The sequence below is a fragment of the Muscardinus avellanarius genome (genome assembly GCF_963383645.1).
Source record: "Muscardinus avellanarius genome assembly, chromosome: 1".
Classification (NCBI taxonomy): domain Eukaryota; kingdom Metazoa; phylum Chordata; class Mammalia; order Rodentia; family Gliridae; genus Muscardinus; species Muscardinus avellanarius.
This window is the reverse complement of record NC_137786.1, coordinates 124832301-124854894: the sequence shown is the minus strand read 5'-3', so window position 1 is coordinate 124854894 and position 22594 is coordinate 124832301. Positions and strand designations below refer to the sequence as shown.

The 22594-nt window shown below is 42.6% G+C and overlaps 2 protein-coding genes across 2 annotated transcripts in view; one reads left to right on the top strand and one right to left on the bottom strand.

The window, feature by feature from the left end:
• SIAE (sialic acid acetylesterase) overlaps positions 1–6035 on the top strand; it is a gene marked incomplete at both ends in the record, with an annotated part of 47029 nt that extends 40994 nt beyond the window's left edge. Inside the window, 3 exons of the mRNA XM_080718862.1 lie at positions 1303–1460; positions 3375–3570; positions 5802–6035. Coding sequence (XP_080574988.1) covers positions 1303–1460; positions 3375–3570; positions 5802–6035 — 588 coding nt within the window. The remainder of the gene's footprint in view (positions 1–1302; positions 1461–3374; positions 3571–5801) is intronic.
• Positions 6036–11394: 5359 nt separating this feature from the next.
• TBRG1 (transforming growth factor beta regulator 1) lies at positions 11395–21070 on the bottom strand (the record flags this gene model as incomplete). Its single annotated transcript, XM_080718768.1, is given in 12 exon segments — positions 11395–11579; positions 12174–12316; positions 12966–13073; positions 13522–13619; positions 15757–15903; positions 16055–16092; positions 16095–16126; positions 16128–16151; positions 16153–16324; positions 17161–17393; positions 18022–18092; positions 20921–21070. Coding segments are annotated over 12 exon segments (1401 nt in total).
• Between the last annotated feature and the right edge of the window lie 1524 nt (positions 21071–22594).

Genomic DNA, 22594 nt, shown 5'->3' with positions numbered 1-22594 from the left:
GTCTCACTGAGTTGCAAAGGGCCTCACTAAGTAGCTGAGGCTGTTGGAGAACCATGATCCTACTGTCTCAGCCTCCCAAGGACTGAGATTACAAGCATGCACTACCACCTAGCCTAATTTCTAATTCTTCTGTGCAGATCTCCCCAGCAAACTTGTAAAGTACTTGTACCAGGTAGCTGCTACTTTGTAACAAACTACCTGGAAACCCCATGACCTTTTTTTTTTTTTATTATTATAACTCATGTGTCTATGGAGCTGGTGGCTGGGAGGTCTTGGTTAAGCTTCTCTGGGTTCTTTCAGATTTTTGTGAAAGGCCTCTGCTCCAGTTGGCCAGAGTGGAGTAGATTGGTAGCTCTGCTCCACAGCACTCAGCCTTCTTCAGAGAGCAGCAGGTTAGCCCAGCATGTCCTTCTTTTGAAGATGACAGAAGTCCAAGTGGTCTATGGACGGTTTCTTGAAACCTTGACTAGGAATCAGTACACCCTAACTGCGGCTTCTGCCTACAGGCAAAAGAAACTACGTGGCTGAGCTGAGAATCAAGGGCTGGGGAAACAGACTTTTTCTCCTCATGAGAGGAACTGCAAAGCCAAGAGGGCTTGGATATAGCAAGGAGTGGATCATTGGGGTGCCTAGCCGGGTGTTGAATACAGATGTATCTATACCTATTGCTTTGTAGCAAACTAGCCATACATGTTAAAATGTCATCCATCTTATTTGCTTATGATTCTGGCTGGCTAGGCAGAGCTCAACTAGGATGGCTTCTTTCTGGCCTACGTGATGCCACTCAGCTTACTCATGTGGCTGACATTTGACTAGGGGGATCTAGAATTCATATGATGGCTGTTCAGCTGGGCTTGCTAGAATAGAGTCTTTCTGTCTTCACAACTTATCATGAAGATCATACTGTTCTCTGCATAATCCCCAGCAGGGTAACTGGACTCTTATTCCAGGAGCAGAACATGGTTCCAGTAGAATGAAATCAGAACCTGGAGCCTCTTGAGGCAAAGCTGCACATCAGCTCTGCTGCATTCTGTTGGTCACAGCAATCACAGGGCAGGCTCAGAATCAATGAGAAGGAAAATGGGATCAGAGGTGTAGCAAGTTGCATTGTAATGGGCATGTGTGATGAGAAGGGTCATTGTATCCATCTCTGGAAAGACACTGACCCAGCAGTAAGAGGCTAGTAAATACTTGTTGAATGAGCAGCTGCAAAAACTAATGGAGCAGGAGACTCTGCCAGAGAAAAAAGACTCCAGAGCAGGATTCTGATGCAATAAAAGTAACAAAATCTTCCCTTTCCAGTTATCTTCCTATTTGTCTAAGGAAAACTCAGATGATGGATTTCCTCTTATCCGCTGGCATCAAACAGCAGACTTTGGCTCTGTCCCCAACCCGAAGATGCCCAACACATTCATGGCTGTGGCTATGGACCTCTGTGATAGGGACTCTCCTTTTGGCAGGTACAGATGGTTCTTTGGCTTTGTTTTGACCAGTGTTTGTACTCTGCTTATAGTTGTTGTTGTTGTTGCTCCTGCTCCTGCTCCTGCTGCTGCTGCTGCTGCTGCTGCTGCTGCTGCTGCTGCTGCTGCTGCTGCTGCTGCTCCTCCTCCTCCTCCTCCTCCTCCTCCTCCTCCTCCTCCTCCTCCTCCTCCTCCTTCTTCTTCTTCTTCTTCTTCTTCTTCTTCTTCTTCTTCTTCTTCTTCTTCTGTGGAACTGGGGTTCCTGGAAGCCCTTCTACCTCTGGGCTACACTCCCAGACCTATTTTATATTTTTATTTGGAAACAGGGTCTCTTAAGCCAGCGCGATCCTCCTTGGAAGATCCTCCATCTTCCAAGCGCGGGGATTACAAGCGTGTACCACCACGCCCAGCATAGTTCATTTTGATGTTCACTTGTGAGGGGATAGATTGGACTAAAAATCAGAGTTTAGATGACTGTTTTAGTCTTTTCCACTGCAGTAACAAACATACCTGACATAAACATTTAGGGGAGGAAAAGCTTTTTGGTTCATGATTTCAGAGGTACAGTCTACTGTTGGCTGATGCCAAGGCAGACATCATGGTGGCACAGCGGAGTGGAGGAAACGGAGCTCAACTAAAATGGCAGGCAGAAGCAGAAAGAAGTGACGGGAAACAGCTAGGGACAGAAACAGTCCCCAAGGCCACACCACAGCGACCCACCTCCTCTAGCGATGCCCCACCTGCCTAAGTCACCACCCAGTAAATCCGTTCAAATGATTAGCCCTTCAGTGGATTTATCCACTTATAAGGTCAGAGTCCTGAGTCAGTTATTTCACTTCTGAATACTACTGCATTGGGACAGCTCTCAACACATGAGCTTTTTGGGGACATTTAAACCCAAACCTTAATAGTGTCCTATATAGAAATCATTTATGCTGAGATGTGTTGCAGTAACAAAAAACCCTCAATATTTTGGGCTGTGAGCAAGAAAATCTTATTTGATATTCTCATATTCCATGTCCAAAGAAGGTCAACAGAGCCTGCTTACCATAGTCATTCACAAACCCAGACAAACAGGCTCCAGGTTGATCTGTGATTCCACAGTCATCGTGTTTCTCATACTGGCAAGTTCTTTGTTTTGGAAGCAACATAAGTCACTTCTGCTCTGACTGTAATAAACGAACCAAATTGGTTGGTCACCAACCAAGCCAGTGCAGTGAGAGCACACTGCAGAGGATGTAAGCTTAGTGAATAGCCCCATTGTATGCCACACACTAACTGTAGCATCCAAGAGGAGCTCAGCACATAAAGTCTACCTCATAGTAGAACTTGATAGTGTTGAGGGGCCAAGTGATGAACAGATGATTTAGATGAAATACTTGACATTCAGTGGTTGAAAATTCTCTTACACATTATCCATCCCAGGGTAATTCCCTTTGCTCTCTCCCTCTCTTCCTTTATTCCTTCCTTCCAGATTGTCTGTCTTTGTGGTTTCCAAGCCCATAGCAAGCCCAGAGCACCATCTATAGTAACCACTCGTTGCTTCTGTTAAGGCGACCAGTCAGTGAGCATTGAATTCAGGCAACTTTATTCTTGCCTACCTTTTCTTTTTTCCCCAGTACTGTGAGTGGAACCCAGTGACATTCTACCTCTGAGCTATACCCCTAGCCCTGTTTCTTATTCTTTATTTTGAAACAAGGCCTCACTGAGTTGCAAGGGAACTCATTAGGTAGCTGAGGCTGTCTGTGTAGTGTTATTCTCCTGTCTCAGCCTCCTAAATGCTGGAATGACAAGCATGCACCACACGCTTGGCTATGCTTGCCTTCTTAAAGGGTGTTTTGGGGTGTTTTTTGGAAAAAAGTGATTATTGTTGAGCTCAAACCCAAGGTTCTCTATTTGTTCTTTCTCCTGTAGCATTCACCCTCGAGATAAACAGACTGTGGCCTATCGGCTGCACCTGGGGGCCCGCGCTGTGGCTTATGGTGAGAAGAATTTGATGTTTCAAGGACCCCTGCCTGAGAAGATAGAACTCTTGGCTTACAAAGGGCTGCTCAACCTTACGTATTACCAGCAAATCCACGTGGTGAGGCAGGATAACGAGATATTCGAGGTGAGCAGAATAGCATACAGAAGAGGGGCTGTTTGTCAAGAGCCAGGATCCCCACATACTGAGTCCTTGCTATTTCACAGTAATGTGACCATGAGGCAGGTCTTGTTTGTCTGGGGGCTGAGCTGATCTCAGCAGGACCAGTAAGCAGCTATTGGTTCATTAGCTTAGAGGCAGTTTTGACAGACAGGATAAGCAAGGGAGGGAAAGTTAGCCCCTCTTAAGTGAGATTCCTTTTGTATTTTCCCTCCCCAGATCAACCCTCTTTGCTTAGGAAAGGGCTTTAGTTTTTGGTTGCCTCCTGAGAGCTCCTTGTTCCAGAATATGTCCCTCTTCCTAACCCATGCTAAATTCTGACATTATTTAACTGTTGTGTCTCCTTTGAAAAGCTTAAGCCTGGTGATGTGTGACTGAGTATCAGTTCATATAATGAGACTACTTTTAATCCCTAACAAGGGTCATTCTGCAGACGGGGGTTACTGATAAAGAGGTTGAATGAGTGTTCCTTCTGTAGATGAGGTAGGCAACCTAGGTAGAATCTTTAAATGGGTACCTGTGGAATCTTGAGGCTGGTAGGCTGAGAGAAGGTGTATGAAGAGGACACTGGAGGAGAGGAAATGATAACCGATAGACTTGACAAAGGAGTTCATATAGACCTGTGGTTTTGGGAATCTTGAGGAGGATGCCCACCTGCCTCCAATGCCTGGTTAGCACTTGTCCCGCTTGGCTTCTTGCCAGTCTGGGTCAGGTGCTTTATTTATTTATTTTTATAATTTTTTGGTGGTACTGGGGGTGGAATCAGGGGCTTTTCTACCTCCGGGATATACTCCCAGACCTATTTTATACTTTATTTGGAAACAGGGTCTCACTAAGTTGCCGAGAGCCTCACTAAGTAGCTGAGGCTGGCTTCGAACCTGCGCGATCCTCCTGTCTCAGCCTCCCAAGCGCAGGGATTATAAGCGTGCGCCGGCAGGGTCAGGTGCTTTAGAGACTCCCAGAGTCTCAATTCTCCTATCTGTTGCTGGCTGTCTGCCCACCATCTGGCCCTGGAACAAAACTTGGGGGCAAGGCAGAATTTCACTTTGGGTGCTGGATAACGTAAGTTCCTTGTTCTGGATTGCCTTCTGATTTTAGAAAGGTGAAGTGTCGAGAGTTCTCCTGTCCCCTGTCCTCATTGAGCAGCTCAGGAGTGCCAGAGAGCAGCTGGTCAGTCCTGCCTGCATTGCCATCTGGTGGGAGGGGCTTCCCTGAGTGCTTTATCTCAGTATACTTCCTTTTCTTCCTGAGCTGATTTATTGTTTTACTTTTGCAGCACTGGGGCATTTCATCTCTGAGCTATAGCCCTAGCCCTATTTTTTATTCTTCCTTTATTTTTGCAGTACTAGGAACCTAGAGGCATTCTACCTCCAAGGTACACCCCACAGCCCTAATTTTTTTTTTTTATTCTTTATTTGAAACAGGGTCCTGCTGAGTTGCAAAGAGCCTCACTAAGTAGTAGCTGAGGCTGTCCATGAACTAAGATCCTCCTGTCTCAGCCTCCCAAATGCGGGGATTACAAGTGTGCACCACCATACTTGGCTTTATTCTTTATTTTGAATCAGAGTCTCACTAAGTTATGGAGGGCCTAAGTAGCTGAGCCTGGCTGCAAACCTGTGATCCTCCTATCTCAGCCTCCAAAGTACTGGGATTACAAGCATTTGCCACATGCCTGGCTTTGAATTTATGCTTTATTTTAAAATTTTATTATGAAACTCAGATTGAACTCAGGGGCATTCTACCTCTGAGTTATACCTCCAGCACTTTTTATTTTGAAACAGTCTTACTAAATTGTTGAGTGTCACTCAATTGCTGAGGTTGGCCTGTGATCCTTGTTTCATCCTCCCAACTACTGGGATTACAGGTATATGCCACCATGCCTGGCTGTTTTATTTATTGATTTAAATTATTTAATAACATGAGTATTTATTTACTTATTTTGGTACTGGGGATTGAATTAGGGCCTTGTGTATGCTGAGAGATGCTCTACTACTGAGCTATACCCCAGTCCACATCAACATTTATCAACTTGTGACTTTGTCAACCAGACCCAGATCTGGTTCTTATAAGAAATGGGTCTTTAGCTAAGAGTGGCCCTTTCTCTCCCTCCTTTCTAGTCTATCTGAAGGTGCAATTCCCAGTTTCTGGGAACACCCTTTGATTATCTTCACTGTTCCCATTTTTTGACTCTTGTGTAGGTCTCATGTTGCAGTGACCATCAGTGCAAGTGGCTCCCAGCACCCATGAACATGTTCTTCACCCAGACCCTGACCCTGAACATCAGTTCTTGTCTTGGCACTGTGGCTGCTCTTCGCTATGCCTGGACAACGTGGCCTTGTGAGTACAAGCAGTGTCCTTTGTACCACTCTGGCAGCTCCCTGCCAGCTCCTCCCTTCGTTGCTGTCATTGCAGAGCAAATTCCTGGACGTTAGAGCAAGGTTTCCACATGATAGTTGCAACATGATCAGATCTTAGATACAGGGGTAAGTCCTCTGGATTTTGGCATTTAGGAGTTTAAATGACGATGCTTTTAAAGGAAATTAATAGAAAGCCTCCTTGAACAGCTCCCAGATAGCACATGGCTGTTTCTGTATTCTGCGATGAGCCAGGGCTGGCAGGCAGCTTGAAGCGCTTGCCTGTCTCCTAGTGAGCTGAAGTCTCTGCATTGGACTAATTCTGAACCACAACTGAAGTGGACCTGTGTCATTCACTTTGCTCATATCACTGGGGGTGAAATGTCTTAACATTGTTGCCCCTTTTCATCCAGAACCATGGAATCTGAGTTGGGAGAGAGTTTAAAGGCCCTTGCAGACCAGCAAGTTTCACATGTTTTTCACAAAACCCCTTGACGAGTGATTATTGAATCTTTCTGTAAGAACTTTCCATTCTAAGCTTTCCAAGTTTCTCCTTATATGGAAACTGAAATCCATCTCCCATGAGACTTTAGTACTACATGAATCTAAGAGGTAAATGAAGAAAAACATTATTATTTGTATTCTCTTTAGGTCCCTACTACCCCCAATTTTGTTTATTTTTGCTAAATAATAATGTGAATATTTATTTATTTTTGTTTTTTTGCGGTACTGGGGATGGAACACAGAGATATTCTACCTCCGGGCTATACCCACAGCCTTATTTTATAATTTATTTGAAAACAAGGTCTCACTAAGTTGTTGAAAGCCTAAGTAGCTGAGGCTGGCTTTGAACCTGTGTGATCCTCCTGTCTCAGCCGCCCAAGTGCTGGAATTACAAGCGTGTGCCACCACGCCTGGCCAGTAATGTGAATATTTAAAGGAAAACAATGCAAAAGCAAAAAAACCCAAACTAGACCCATGTGCAGGCCTATTGAGAGGTACTCAGGGCCTGCCTTAAGGGTGGAGGGAATGGGCAGGGGGTAACAGCCTAGTGCAGGACCGGGTGAGTGGCACAAGGGACTGTGGAAGCTTAGAAGACATCAAAGGAGAGGTAACTGAGGCAAAGGCTCTTTAAAAGTAAAAGCTTTAACTAAGGACAGTCCACATAGAAGACAGACGTTAGAGCTGGGTGTGGTGGCGCATGCTTGTAATCCCAGCATATGGGAGGCTGAGACAGGAGGATGGATCATGGTTCATGGACAGCCCCAGCTACTTAGTAAGGCCCTTTGCAGCTCAGTGAGACCCTGTTTCCAAATAAAGAATAAAAAATAGGGGAGTGTAGCTCAGAGGTAGAATGCCTCTAGGTTTCATCCCCAGTACTGAGGGGGTTGGGGAGGAGATGTTAGGATGAAAGCTTCATGATAAGCTTATAAAGCAATGTAGATAAGACAGATTTGTAGGAGGGCTTTATGTGTACAGTTAGGAATCATAATGCAGTTTATTGGTTGATTAAAAACAATGGATGGTTCTTGAAAATTGTATCAATTAGAGGTTAGAAATAAAAGTGATGTGTATATATTTACCTCCAGTCAGAAATGTTAGGAATGGTCTTATTTGTCCTTGCAGCATAGGAAAGGAGTAAGAATGTTACCTATTCTAACATCCGTTTATGTGAAAAAGGAGAACTAAAGCTTGCACCATTCTCTACACCTACCTCTCGAGGGGGGCGAGTGTCCTTCTAAACAGAAAGAACAGCATTGGTAAGATTTATTTGGCTTAAAAAAGAAAACAACCAAAAATCTGTGCCCTTTGTGAGGAATTTTAGCTTTTCTGAGGTCTTCTTAATGTAAATGAGCTTTAATGCCATATTTTGACCCCTTATGCACCTGACCTAATAGGAACCACAAACCTAGATACAGAATCCTGAGAAAAAAAATCTGTCTACATGACCCCCAACTCCTAATATATATATGTATATTAGGGCTATATGTATATTAGGAAACAGAGGTAGCCAAGAGCTCTAAGCCCAAGTTCCTTTAATACCCAGTAACCTAGTACACAAAATACAGGAAATCTGAAATCTGAATTAGGCAATGAATATGTTAATGAGTAACATGTAAATGGTTTTTTTTTTTTTTTTTTTTTTGGTGGTACTGGAGTGGAACCTAGGGGCTTTCTACTTCTGGGATATACTCCTAGGCCCATTTTTTATATTTTATTTGGAAACAGGGTCTCACTAAGTTGCTGAGAGCCTCACTAAGTAGCTGAGGCCGGCTTCGAACCTGTGCAATCCTCCCGTCTCAGCCTCCCAAGCGCGGGGATTACAAGCGTGCGCCACCATGCCCAGTGTAAATGAATTCTTAATGGCTCAATAATTTAAAACATTCTGTGGGAATTCAGTGTATTTCCCCCAATGAAAATAATTTTTATTCTTTGATAATAAAATTTATAATGCCGAGCGTGGTGGCGCACGCTTGTAATCCCCGCGCTTGGAAGGTGGAGACAGGAGGATCGCGCTAGTTCGAAGCCAGCCGCGCTGGCTTAAGAGACCCTGTTTCCAAATAAAAATATAAAATAGGTCTGGGAGTGTAGCCCGGAGGTAGAAGGGCATCCAGGAACCCCAGTACCACCACCACCAAAAAAAAAAAAAAATTTATAATCATTGTAGCAAATCTGAATACTAAAGAAAAGCAGAAGCAAGTAAAAATCACCATTAAGAGAGAAACAGTATTCTGGTGAACATTCACTTGATTTGTTTGGGTTATGTAACATTATACACTATGTGGTACATTGTTTTGTAATCTGTTATACTTGTCCTACCAAAATAATTTTTTACCATGTAAACAGAATATAGACTGTGTTTCAGTTTGTGAAGCCCTATAATTTATTTACCCAGCGTCTTTTTAATAGACATATAGAGCTTATACAGACTTGTACTATTAAAGTGATGCTATGATGAGCCTTATAAACATCTTGATTTATTTGTCTAGTTATTTCTTTGGGTCCTTAACACTGATTAACCAGTTAAATATATGCTTAAAATTGTGATACCTATAAGCTTAACCCTCCCAAAAGGATTAAACAATTTTCATTCTTGCCATAGTATATTTTCTTCCCTTCACCCTCACTGATGTTGGATGTTGTCAAACCTAAAGAAAGTCTAACAATCTGGTGGATGAAAAAAGCACATTAGGGCAGTAATTTTCAAGCTGTTTTTAAAAACATCATCCATAATAAAGATATTTGATATTATTTCATTTTCATACATGTGTGTGCATGTGTACTTATATACATACTTACACAGTCTATGTTCCATACCTCTTTCTCCATGTGATGTGTTCCAGTAATGTTGTAGTTAAATTTAAAAGATATAGGGCTGACTCCCTAAGTTTATGAGCAACTAATGGGTTGGTCTTTGTTGTTTGAAACATAGTTCTAATTTTTTAAAAAAATTTAATGTATAAAATGAAGTTTTTCTTTTCTTTTTTTTGGCCATACTGGGAATTTTCAGAACCCAGGGGCATTCTACCTTGGAGCTACACCCCCAGCCCTATTTCTTATTCTTTATTTTGAAACAGGTTCTCATTGAGTTGCAAAGGTCCTCACTTAGTAGCTGAGGCTGTGAACTGCCACAAGTGTGAGCTGCCACACTCAGCTATATTTTAGAGGGTTTTTTTTTTTTTTTTTTTGGTGGTACTGGGGTTCCTGGAAGCCCTTCTACCTCCGGGCTACACTCCCAGACCTATTTTATATTTTTGAAACAGGGTCTCTTAAGCCAGTGCGGCTGGCTTCAAACCAGCGCGATCCTCCTGTTTCTGCCTTCCAAGTGCGGGGATTATAAGCGTGCACCATGCCTGGCTATATTTTAGGTTTTGAATAACCTGTTTCATATTGTTTACTTTGCATATAAAAGCTATACAAACTTTAAAAAGGCTTTAAGAATTAAAGTTACTACCAGTTACATAGTTAATAGTTTACTGTGGTCATCTTGGTGTGCTTTGAACTCAGCTCCTGATCCCTCCCTTGGCTGGCACTACCATGCGACGTTAATACCATTTGCGTTGTCATCTGGCAGTGATAAGTTGTAGCATGTGAACAGTGCACTCACCACTCCTTCCCCATTATGCTCTGGTCTTTTTGCCCCTTCCTCTCCCACTGTAGTCATATCTGGGCACGAGTGGCTGGGAGCCAAGGCGGATGTCTCACAGGCAGTGTGTGGAAAGGGATTAGGTGATGCAGCAAGCCTTCACTTTCATGCTATAAGCAGGGTCCAAAGAATTCAGCTGTACAGAATATAGAGTTCTGTAATTGCATGGTTGAAATGAAGTGACAGGTGATTCGTTAAGGATGAGAACTAATCCCCAATTATGTTCTGAGTGTGTGTTTTCATATGATTTCAATGGAGTTAAAACTACATTCTCCAAAAAGGAACTGAGAGAATATAGAAAGATTAGAGGATCTTTTTGATCCCTTTGAAGATGATCTGTTTATTTTGGACTGGACTTTCCAGCTCAAGAATAAGCAGAGGATTTGATGATAATGACATGAAAAGAAGGCAGGAGACTGGACTGAAGGGGCTGAAGAACTTGATAAGCCATGAACTAGGATTGGAATCTAGTAGAAGGTATCATAATTTTACTATCTCCCTTATAAATAAGTAGCTACTATAGATTTAATATATGTTAATTCATAAGTTAAAGCCTAACTCCCAATGTGATAGCATTAGGAATTAGAGCCCTAGGGAGGGGATTAGGTCGCGAGGGCTCTGTATATGGGATTAGTGTCCTTATAAAAGAGACCCCAGAGATCACCTTTGCACCATGTGAGATGACAGCAATACAGTTGTTTATGACTCAGGGAGCTGATTCTCACCAGTAACTGCCAGTATCTTGAACATGAGAAAGTTCCAGAACTTGAAAAATTTCTATTGTTTACAAACGACACAGTCTATGGTATTTGTTATAGCAGCGTTTTCTTTTTTTCTTTTTCTTTTTGGTGGTACTATGGGTGGAACCCATAAGCATTCTACCTCTGGGCCATACTCCCAGACCTATTTTATATTTTATTTGGAAACAGGGTCTCACTAAGTTGCTGAGAGCCTAAGTAGCTGAGGCTGGCTTCGAACCTGCATGATACTCTTGTCTCAGCCTCCCAAGCGTGGGGATTACAAGTGTGCACCACCACGCCTGGCATAGCTGCTTTTTCTCACTGTAGTTTATAAAGGACTGAAGTGTACTTCAGCAGAACCAAGAAAAAGAGATTATATCCTAATTTCAAGAAGAGGAAAATAAACACAACTGTCAAGAGAAATTTATTACTAAAAATAAAGCAACAAAGCTTTTCCCAGGGTAAATCGCCACCGCAGGAACCCCCATGGCAAAATGAGTTAACATCTTTACTCTTGAATCGTGTTCTTCCACACATCCCAAGTTTGAGTCTAAGATAAAATTTTATCATGATGAAAATGATGTGAGGTCAGGTCCCTCTTTTGTTCAGATTGAATGGGGCTGCACTGAGATGGAGACTTCAGGTCTGTGTCTGCCAAGGGTCCCTGGGTCAAGAACTCGGGCTGGTAGGAAGACACAAAGGCTGTAGGCGGGAGCTCAGGGAGGTCCAAGGATCCTGGAGAAAAAAAAATTCATGTTCCAGTGCTGCCAGGGAATTTTAGAAGAGTGTTTCACATATGTACATGACCTTTTAGTACCTTAACACCCTGCCTCTGCCAGCCCAGTTTTGCCCAAAGCTGGCAAAACAAGGACAGATATTTACTTTTACCACGAAGAAAAGGAAAAGAGAAGAAGTGATTTGCCTAGAGTTATTTACAACTCTATGGTTCCAGTGAATCCCCAATCACTCTACCCATTTGTGGAAAGGAATCCATGTAACATAGGCAGGGCCTTGGCGGCAATCTGACCCTTTTAACTCCACTTGAAACTCTATTCCCTGTACAGTAAGCCTTCCCTGGTGTTCCACTTAGGTTAGAGAAATGAGAACTACAGTTTCTCAGGGGTCCTGCTATCATCACAGGCACTCTCTGCAACTCTGTGAGCAATCTGGGGGGCCCAGGCAGGCCCCATGGCCCCCTCTAACTCAACACTCTCCATGGCTGGATAAGTAAAAGCTTACATCAATTTTTGCCCAGATATTTGTAGTACTCATGTAATGTGTACAGAGGATATGGTATTTCCAAACCAGAAAGGTCAAGTGAAAAGATACCTGGCAGAATGGGATCATTATGATCTTCATCAAAGGTCTCTCTCTGAAAGGCTTCAAAGTCCATCTCTGCATCATTCTCTGGCAGTCCCTGGGGTAGCTGCCCCTCTCCAGGTTTGCATACATCAAATTTCACCCACTGGTAACTGCAGGAATAAGAGAGAACCAGTTTTGAAAACTGTCTGCTCATATTATTTTTTTCTTTAGGTCTCTTTCCTATGTATCAAAAAACAAAACATACAAACAAACAAAACAACAAAAAACTATTAGCCAAGGGGGAAAATAAAAGCCTAAGAGCAAAAAGGCAGGCTTCTTTAGTGACACATTATTCTACTGGACTTCTCAACTCTTTTGCTATCATGGAACACACAGAAAATGATGCAAGTTAAACATCCAAAATATGAAATGCTCCAAAATTATAAACTTTTTGAGTGCCCACATGTGATAGGACACAGATGCACTGAATGTATTATGTAAATTCCCTTCAGGGTATGGGTCAGCTATAGGTGAAACAAAGGAATTGTGTTAGACCTGGGTCTCATCCCCAAGACAGCTTATTATATATGTAAGTCAAAAGTCAACCTATAACAGTTGTAGTGCAGTGTGGTTCTGGCTCTGCTTTCCTGTCTAGAGGGCCAAGATGGTCAATTTTGAGACACACCAGGAGAAAAGCAAGCATGCCTTGAACACTGCAACTCATTAACTGTGAATGCACAAAGTAGTAATGGCCAGGCTAGGTCCCCAGTTAGCAGATCACTGAGCTTCTCTATAGAGAATGGATCTGACCACACTTACTTGACACATTTTCGAGCTCCTGGACAATTCTGGATCAGGTTGTGAATGGCTGGATGAGAAAATCCAAAAAAGTCAGCTCCAGATGGAAGGTTAGGCATTAGTTTTCCCCTACACAGAAGAAAGAGAATTTTTTAGTTTGAGAGGTTAGAGGGATATTTTAAGAATGGAGTGGTGGTATGAATATCATTCTTAAATACTCTGGAGAATAGCTGCTAAGATGTCTGAAGGATGCAGGATAGGTTTCTATGAAAAAGGGACCTCAGCCAGGTGTGGTGGTGCACGCATGAAGTCCCAGCATTCCGGAGGCTAAGACAGGAGGATTGCAGTTCGCAGACCGCCTTAGATACTTAGAGAGGCCCTCTGCAACTTAGTGAGACCCTGTTTCAAAATAAAGAATAGAAAAAAGGGCAGGGGATATAGCTCAGAGGTTGAATGCCCCTGGGTTCCATCCCAGACCCAAGAGAAAAAAGAAAAAAAGGACCTCCGTGCACTAAAGGAAAAAGGAAAGGTCTATGGCAATTTTGGGGGCCTGTCTTCAAGCTGCTGGTCAACTTACGTAGTAACATTGATAGTTCTGAGCAGTTCTGCATGACAAGCATCCGCAGAGGAGCCAACAATAGCATTCTGGGGGTCATCTTCAGGAACAACTTCAAACTGAGAATGGAAAAAAGGAACATTCTGATCAGTCTGCAAGGAGGAAGAAATAAGAGTCCTACTGCTATACTGTTTCTTTTCCCTAGAACTTGAAGCTGCTATATACTATAATAGGAGATGGGGTACAAACAATTTCCTATAGTGCTGTTGAAAATTCAAACAAAACCAAGGAAACAGATAAGTCCTCTGTTGATTTCAAACTTCTTGGTTAGCTACTTTGTAGATATCAACATTTAATTTGCTCCAAAGCCTACTGGATTCTTTCCTATGGATCTTAAATACAAATACAAATGGTATTTAAAAAACAAATGAAATAACTTTCCATGTACATTGTTCTTCTTTGTTCACATCTGTACATTTCTCTAGAAAATATGAAACCACATAGCTAGTAGTATTCTGGGTCAAAGGATACATGTATTAAAATTGTTGCTATCTCACTAATGTGTACTTGTTTTCCTACACTCTGGCCAATACTGATGTTACCAAACGCTGACATTTGACTACAGGCAAAAATAAGCTCTCATTTTTCTTTTATCTGATTTTTAAAATCTTATGCTATAGGAGCACTTTACCTGGCTATTAATCCATTGGTATTCATTTTCTTCCTGTTTGTTGCTTTCTTGCTAACTCTGATTATGGTATCTTGTCACTCAGAAGTACTTACATTTTCAATAGTTAAATGTGTTATTATTTTCCTTTATGGCTTTTATATATCATCTCTTGCTAAAGAATACCTTTTTACCTCACCCTAAGATTATAAAAAAGTCCTACATTTTCTTTTAAGATATTTATAGCATAGACCATTCTATACAGTTAAGGAATTAAAAGTCATATTGGAGTCAGGCAGGATGGTATAATTATAGTATCAGGTACTTGAGAGACGAGTGAGGCAGGAGACCTTCAAGTTTGAGGCCAGCCTTGATAAGTTAATAAGACACTGTCTCAAAATAATAAAAAGAGCTTGGGGATATAGGTTGGTGGTAATCACTCCTTGGGTTCAATCCCCAGTACTGGAAAGAAAAAAAAAAAATCATAATGGCACGTACAGACAAATGGATCAACGAAAGAATCATCTGGAAACATCCAAGTATCATATTTTTAGTTTTCATACTAAAGTCACTCGATGTTACTTGAGAAAAAAAATTACAGATAGATTCCTAGTTCACAATATACCTAAAAATATTGTACAGTTGGGTTAGTGACCTAAAACACTGAAAACTTCCGAGATTCTTCTTTGAAAATGTCTTGCCATTTTATCTTTTGGAGGAAGACTCAGCTTACCAGTTTTCATTAAAATGCTACTGGAATTTTATTTGTACTGTACCTATAGATTTGTTAAAATATGGTGCTATATCAGTGAGTCTTTCTGTTGGAGCACTTTCTGAAGAGAACTGCTGCATGATCAAGGTCACTTGAATTCTCAGCTACAGCTACATCTAACAGTGTCTAGTAGACAGGTATGAGGCGGGCTTACTCATGTATCAGGGAGGCTCCGTTCTCCCAGCTTCTGCTCATACTTCCTGACCTTGCCTCTCCCTGCCTTCCTCCCAATTTTTTAGTGATCTGTAACTGCATCTGACAGTGAAGCTTGGATTCTGAAAATGGCTTGCTTTTTTCCCCCTCAAGGATGAAGAAGTAATCCATGAGAAAAATTAGCTGCCTCAAATCTTAGCATCAAGAAGGATAAAGAAAGGTATTTAACAAGAGTAGGGTCCCAAACTCTCAGGTCCTTAAGAGTATATGCAGGCAGAAATTAACATGCAATTTCTTTGCAACATCCACTTTTGTCCACCAGAAATGGCAGCATATCAAATAAATCATCTCTACATTTGGGCTTGTATATAACATAAGCAGGCTTCATCAAGGTTCACATGTGGGCAGGGGGAGTACTATGGTTCAAAGGAAAAGCATCAATTTGAGAATTAGACATAGAGATTCATACCCCAGTTTCAACCCCTTATATTAGCAGGGTATGACTTAGTGCCAGTCACCTTTTCTGTTCTTGGGGTTACCTGACAGTTATAAAGTGCTTATTTTTTAAGGCGTCAAAATAGGTAACACAAATTAAGTGCCTGGGGATCAGAGAAGTTTCTCAGAAAAAAAAAAAAAAAAAAAAAAAAAAAAACCCAGCAAGTACCTGAGGCTGCACACCACCATCCTTGATCTGACAGGTGTAGAGACATTCCTGGTCTGGGCACTTCATGCTGGTGTACACTCGAGTACTGTAGTAACCCACAGGGTAGATGGCATTCTCATCATGGAAGCCAGGTCGGTCGGTGATGATCTATAAAAAAGATTCCCCAACCTGTGACTGAGATTAAGGATTTAGATGTTCTGTTTACTGTGGTAGTCCTTAGAACCACTTTGGGGCTGCAAAGAGTGATTGAAATCACACAGAAAAAAAGAGTGTCAGCTATGTAGCAGACAAAACTGACCTGGTTTAACAGGAACTGGAGATTTTCTGGGTTTGGCATGGATCAACAAGGGGCTTAATGGGAACGGGTGAGAGATTCATCCCCATTACCATATTTCTGATTCTCCTTTCTGTATGTTGCTGGTCTCACTCACCTCCCCCAGGCTATATACTGTTAGACCCCCTAGTCCGATGGGGAACACGGGCCGTCCTGAGGGATCCAGGGCAATGGGCGGAACCAGCTTGCGATCACCTCCCTCCATTTTCTTTTTCTTGGATGTTTTCTTCAGAACTGAAACGCAAATCTAGGGTCACCCACTTTAGGCCCCTCCCAAATGCTGAGAGGAAGGGAAAAATTAACATGTGAATACTAAGGCAAAGAAGCCTTGGTTTTATATACAGATGTTCCCTGATTTATGATGGGGTTATGGTTGTTCTAATAAACTCATCATAATTTGAAAATACTGTAAACTCAACGCATATAATAAACCCTCAAGCTTAGCAACAGCATAGTATGGAGTACCAGTTGTTTCCCTGGTGATCATGAAGCTAATGGCAACTCTCACTGCCACTGCCCAACAATGCGGCACAGTACCATGCTGCTTTTCACTACCCCAGGAAAAGATCAAAGCCCAAAAGATGGTCTCTACTGTATGCATATTTCTTTCACATGGTTGTAAAGTTGAAAAATCATTGAACTGTTGCTCATTCAGCCACTGAATGGACATGTGGGCCTTTCCTCCAAACTCTGAGTATCTCTAACCTGATCAGTGGCAGTAATTTTACTATTACCACTAAGGGCTAAAAGCAGTACATTTTTAAATCTTCATTTTTAAGATCAAAAATTTCCCAAGCTAGTAGTGTGCTCAAGAGGCCACTTAATCTACTTCCCTGCCTCTAGAAAAAACTGAGGGAGAGGGAAAGAGGAGGTCTCATTCAGCTCCCTTTATATTTAACCAGGTCTAACAGGACTCTACACCCAAAGTGGTTCTAGTAAGACACTTGTTTCTCAAGGGATGTTATTTGACTTTAAGTGTTTATGTGGCTACATGTGTCTACTAACTAGTCCCAGGTCATTGTACCATGTTGAGCCACTGGGGCAACTGATACATCATCTCCACGAAGTACCTTCCAGTTTGCTGTTCTCTTTGCCTTTTTCTTTTTTCTCCTTCTTGGATTTCTTCCCAAATGGTTCCTCAGCCCCAGTACTGGGCCCAGAAATGGGTCCAGCTCCCTGTATAGTTCCCACAGAGCTGGCCACACCATAAGTCAGGGGCAAACTGGAGCTGTGGGTAGGAGCTGCAGCCTGTACTTCCCCTTCAGTTAGAGCCTGAAGTTGAAGGAGCTTCTTTAGCAAGTACCTGAGGTCAGGAAGGAAAGGGAACAGAGCTATGATCTTCTGTTTTGTCTTAATTCAGTATTTTACTCAAGTACTGGGAAAAGCCAGAATTATATACAAAGATTATCACACATTAAAAAAAAAAAAAGGGGGGGGGTCTTATTAGACTCTGGGAATAATGAAGCCCCAGAGGATAACAATACTTCAAGAAGCCAAGGATAAGGATTGCAGCTTCTTTTTCTTGCATCTGGAGGGCTCCTCTATCTTGAGGATGAAAGGTGTCAGGCATCTGAAGGGCATATATCATGAATCAAATGTACATATAACTACTATGCTTTGCACAGAATAGTACGAGCTGAATAATTATTTGTAGATTGAGAAGCAGTTTCTATTCCTTAGCTTTTATAACTGGAGAGTTAAATAAGATTACTTATGAGACATGCAAAAGGACTTTGTCTGAAAGATGAGTAGAGAAGCTGTCTAATCATGACATGGGTGTGTGGGAACCAACTCCACAGGCTGTGGGCTTCTGTGTACTTGATTAAGTGGTCGAGGGGCTGTGAAATACATCTCATTGGAGAAAAATTCCCAGAGAAGTAATACCATGTCATCAAAAATATGATTGTGAATATAAAAAGAAGCCAGCTCACCTCCTTTCTTCTTTTGCTTTAAGAAATTTTTCCTCAAGACGAGCAATTTCATCACAAATAGCAGCATTTTCCTTTAAAAGAAATTTTTATCATAATCACATAAAGTATCAAAGGTATTGTGCTGGAAAGAGGCTCCACATTTCTAACAAAAGTCTGTTTTACTGAATAAGAAAAGCTATTCTACCGTGTAGACAAGCTATAAATAAATCTATAAGGAAAAGCAGTCTGACTCTACTATGGGAAAGGAAATTATAATTTATTACCCAATCTGGGACATCTTTGAGTAAAGAGAGGGCATTAACGCTTATGCCAGAGCAATATGGTAAAACCAGAACTGTCCTGGGCAAACCAAGGTATATAGTCACTTTATTTATTCATTCATTCATTTATTTATTTATTTATTTACTTACTTACTTACTTTTGTGGTACGGGGGTGGAACCCATGGCATTCTACCTCCAAGCTATACCCCCTGCCCTACCTTTTATTTTGAAACAGGGTCTCACTGAGTTGTAGAAGACCTTACTAAGTAGCTGAGGCTGTCTTGTGAACCCAGATCCTCCTGTCTCAGCCTCCCAAATGCTGGGATTACAAGTGTGCGCCACCATGCCCAGCTATATGGTTGCTTTAATTAGTGTGAACTACAGCAGAGAAAAGGGCACTCTCCTTAAATTCATACTACAATACGATGAGGACTGTCCATACCTGGGAGATTTGACTCATAAGGGACAAAGACAACTTAGCCCAGAGCATCCTCTACTAATACTTTGGAGTAAGAAACTGGAATGAAAGCAAATCTTAAAATTTAGTTTACATATTCAAGTGTCATCTATCTTTACTGGGGACTCAATCTATTTCCTAAGCACCATTCCTGAGAGAAATGTTCCAATCTGGATTCTCTCAAACTCTGAATGTTGAAAGCAATAGCCCTTTTATTTACACAACTTCAAATACTTGAAAAAACCAACATCCTTAAAGTAACACAAACTCCTAGCTTATTAGTATTATTATTTTTTTGGCTGTAGTGGGGATGGAACCCAGGAGCATTCTACCTCTGAGTTACACCCCTAGCCCTATTTTTGATTCTTTATTTGGAAACAGAGTCTCATTGAGTTGCAGAGGGCCTAAGTAGTAGCTGAGGCTATCCATGAATCACAATCCTCCTGTCTCAGCCTCCTGAATGCTGGGATTACAAGCGTGCACCACCATGCCTGGCTCCCAAGCTCCTAGCTTTTTTTTTTTTTTTGGTGGTACTGGGGTTCCTGGAAGCCCTTCTACCTCCGGGCTACACTCCCAGACCTATTTTATATTTTTGAAACAGGGTCTCTTAAGCCAGCGCGGCTGGCTTCGAACCTGCGCGATCCTCCTGTCTCCGCCTCCCAAGCGCGGGGATTACAAGCGTGCGCCACCACGCCCGGCTAAGCTCCTAGCTTTTTAATGTAGACTCCTACCTTGACATGTATTGAATAAAAGAAGTAAATAATCAGATGTCAAATCCTCTTAATTCTATTTTTTATTTTTCTCCAATGTACACAACAAGTGCTGAGTAAATATTTTTGGAACAAGTATTTTAATTTCCAAAACTTTCCTTATGCTTCCCCAAATGCTGAGAGCTGTTTAAACTCTTGGAAAGAAAACTGTTGATTCTGATGTGGGGCAACGCTGTTTTCAAGCGTCGAGGCAGCTTGAACAGGCCAGAATATTATACACTGTTATGGTTGGCAGTTTAGTTCATACAGTTAATAAACCTGATGCTCCTGTAATGAAAGAAAGGCAGGGGCTGAGGGTATAGCTCAGTGGTAGAACACTTCCTAGCATGCTTGACACTGAGTTTGATTCCCAGCATGGCAAAACAAAAACACCTGGGAAACTAAAAAATGATTACATCCAAAAATTATGGAAAGATTCACATACCTCTTTAGGCAAAAGTCAGTTACAGGGTTGTACGGTACAGGCTGGGATACAGGCTGGGTCGTGGATAAGCTGGATTCAGGGTATCTTTTTTTTTTTTTTTTTTTTTTGGTGGTACTGGGGGTGGAACCCAGAGGCTTTCTACTTCTGGGCTATTACTCCCAGACCCTTTTTAAAATATTTTATTTGTAAACAGGGTCTCACTAAGTTGCTGAGAGCCTCACTAAGTAGCTGAGGTTGGCTTCGAACCTGTGCGATACTCCTGTGTCAGCCTCCCAAGCGCGGGGATTACAAGCATGCGCCCGGCTTCAGGGTATCTTAAATTGGAGTTAGGACACTGTTACTCTGACAGCATCCTAGAGCACAAAAATCATCCCCTTGGGCTTCACTGCTTTTATTTTAATATTTATTTTGTGGCACTGGGGATGGAACCCTGGGGGCAGTCTACTTCCAAGCTACATCCCACCCCTATTTTATCTTTTATTTTAAAACTGGGTTTAAGATGCAAATGGCCTCACTAAGTTGCCGAGGCTGGCTGCGAACCTGCCGTCTCAGCCTCCCAAGAAGTAAGTGCTGGGCTTACGAGCGTGCTCAGTTCTCTCATTTTTAAAACAGTGCCTGACTCGCGGCTTATCTCGGAAATCAAACGCATGTCTGCAAATCTTGCAGTAAGAACGGTGGTGATTAAGATTTATTGGCAGATCTCCAAAGTACCAAGCATTTTTCATCACTTAATCTCCTGCGAGGGTTGGAGGTGTAGCTCAGTGGTAGAGCGCTTGACTTGTATGTGAAGGCCTTGAGTCCGATCCCCAGCACCACAAACAAATCTACCAGGTAGTTACTGGCGCTCATTAACAGACAAGCAAACAGGAGTAGAGATATTATGCAGTTTGTCCAAGGACACAGGACCAAGAAGTATCCCGAAAAGCTAACTAACACTGTCGCTCTCGGAAGGGGAACAGGGCGGGGAAAGCTTGAGTCTCGACTCACAAACACCGTGGCCTTGGCCGCTTTTCGCAGCCGCAGGTACTTCAGCCGGTACTTCTCGTTCTGGCTCTTCTTCGGGAGCTTTTTCATCCTGGCCTTGCTGGCCGGCAGCGGCGTCCGCGGCGAGGAGGCCAGGCCGCCCGGCAGGCTCATGGTCCGGCCCCGCGGCTGGGGCTCGGGGACGAGGCCGGCATGGGCCCGGCCGAGCGCGGGCAGGCGCGTCGGCTGAGTCTGCGCTGCGCCGGGGAATCGGGACGTTGGGAAACTAGCAGGACGTCAAGGCCTACGGTTGAGCCCGAATCCCCGCCGCCGCCCCGGCTGCCGGCGTCGCCGGGCGCTTCCGGGTTCGACCCTGAAGCACCACCGGAAGTGCGTAGGCGCCGGCCGCGCAGGACTTCCGGGGCTCGGGCGGCCTGGGCCCCGCCCACTCCTGGGTTGTTAGGGAAGGGGCCGGACACGTGGGCCGGCGCGGCGGAGCGCGGGGAGGGCAGGTCAGTGACCCCGGCGTCCCTGTGCGGCTGTGGCGGAGGAGGAGTCCTGTTGGTCAAGGCGTGAGCAAACAAAAGCCTGAGGGCCGCTACATTTCAATACCTGTTTTTCACACTTCTCTCACACAGGCCTTCCTGGCTTGTAGGAAGCTCGTGAACACAAGGCCAGGGACTCTTTCCTAGTGCGCTCTTCCTAGGAGCTGGGACCGAGGTATTGAAGAGAAGAAAGGTCTTGGCCCTCTGAAAGCATAGAGTCTGTTAGGGAAGATGAGAAGCGTAACAGGCAGTTTTAATAAAGTGGCAACAAGTAGACTCTCAGTAAATGTTTTCCTAATGGAACCAAAGTGTGTACTGTACTTATACCTATTTCGGTATCATACTTATTATAGTTGTAACTTCCTAACCAAGGTCTGTAATCACCAAGTAAATTGGCAAGTGTCCAGGTCTGGATACAGGCTTACATTATTACTTCGGCAGTGCCACTACATGAGTGAGCCTCTGGTTCACAGTTGTTTTGTCTCTTAGGATAATATACTCAAATACAATAAGGTGAGTGAGATTTTTAAACTGTATAGTACACTGCTGATATATTACTGTGAATATTCAAAAAGTAGACATATATTACTGTCAAATATTCAAAACGTAGACTTCTTATTTAGTTCTAGAGTACTTCTAGAAACGTAGAATTCTAGTATATTGGAATTCAGGAAAATATGTTATAGGTAGTACGTTCATTGAAATTACTGGAAAAATATTCTAACGCTCATAAAATTTATAATCAGAAATCAATAAAAGGCAGATACAGAATCAATGACCTATAATTCTAAGATTATAAAAACAATGACAGGATCTTGGCACAATTGTTTTAACACAAGAAGCTTACAGAAGTCTTTTTATGACCATATTGTAAGCTGCCTTTGTTGGATTTGACTGGGTTTTAACAATGGAACTTCTCTGGTGCCAGTATTTTCACAAACATATTTAAAGCAGGCTTGTAGATACTATTTTGGAAGCTTCCAGGATTATTTTCAGCTCACAAAATACCCACACTCATGCCTTTGATAATATATACTGGCACTTTACCTTGGAACTTGATTGTAGTTCCAATAATAGAAAGAGACTTTAAATTTTTTGTTGTCCAGCTGTATTTTGTCCTTGTAGGTTTTGGAATCTGCCTTTATTCATATTC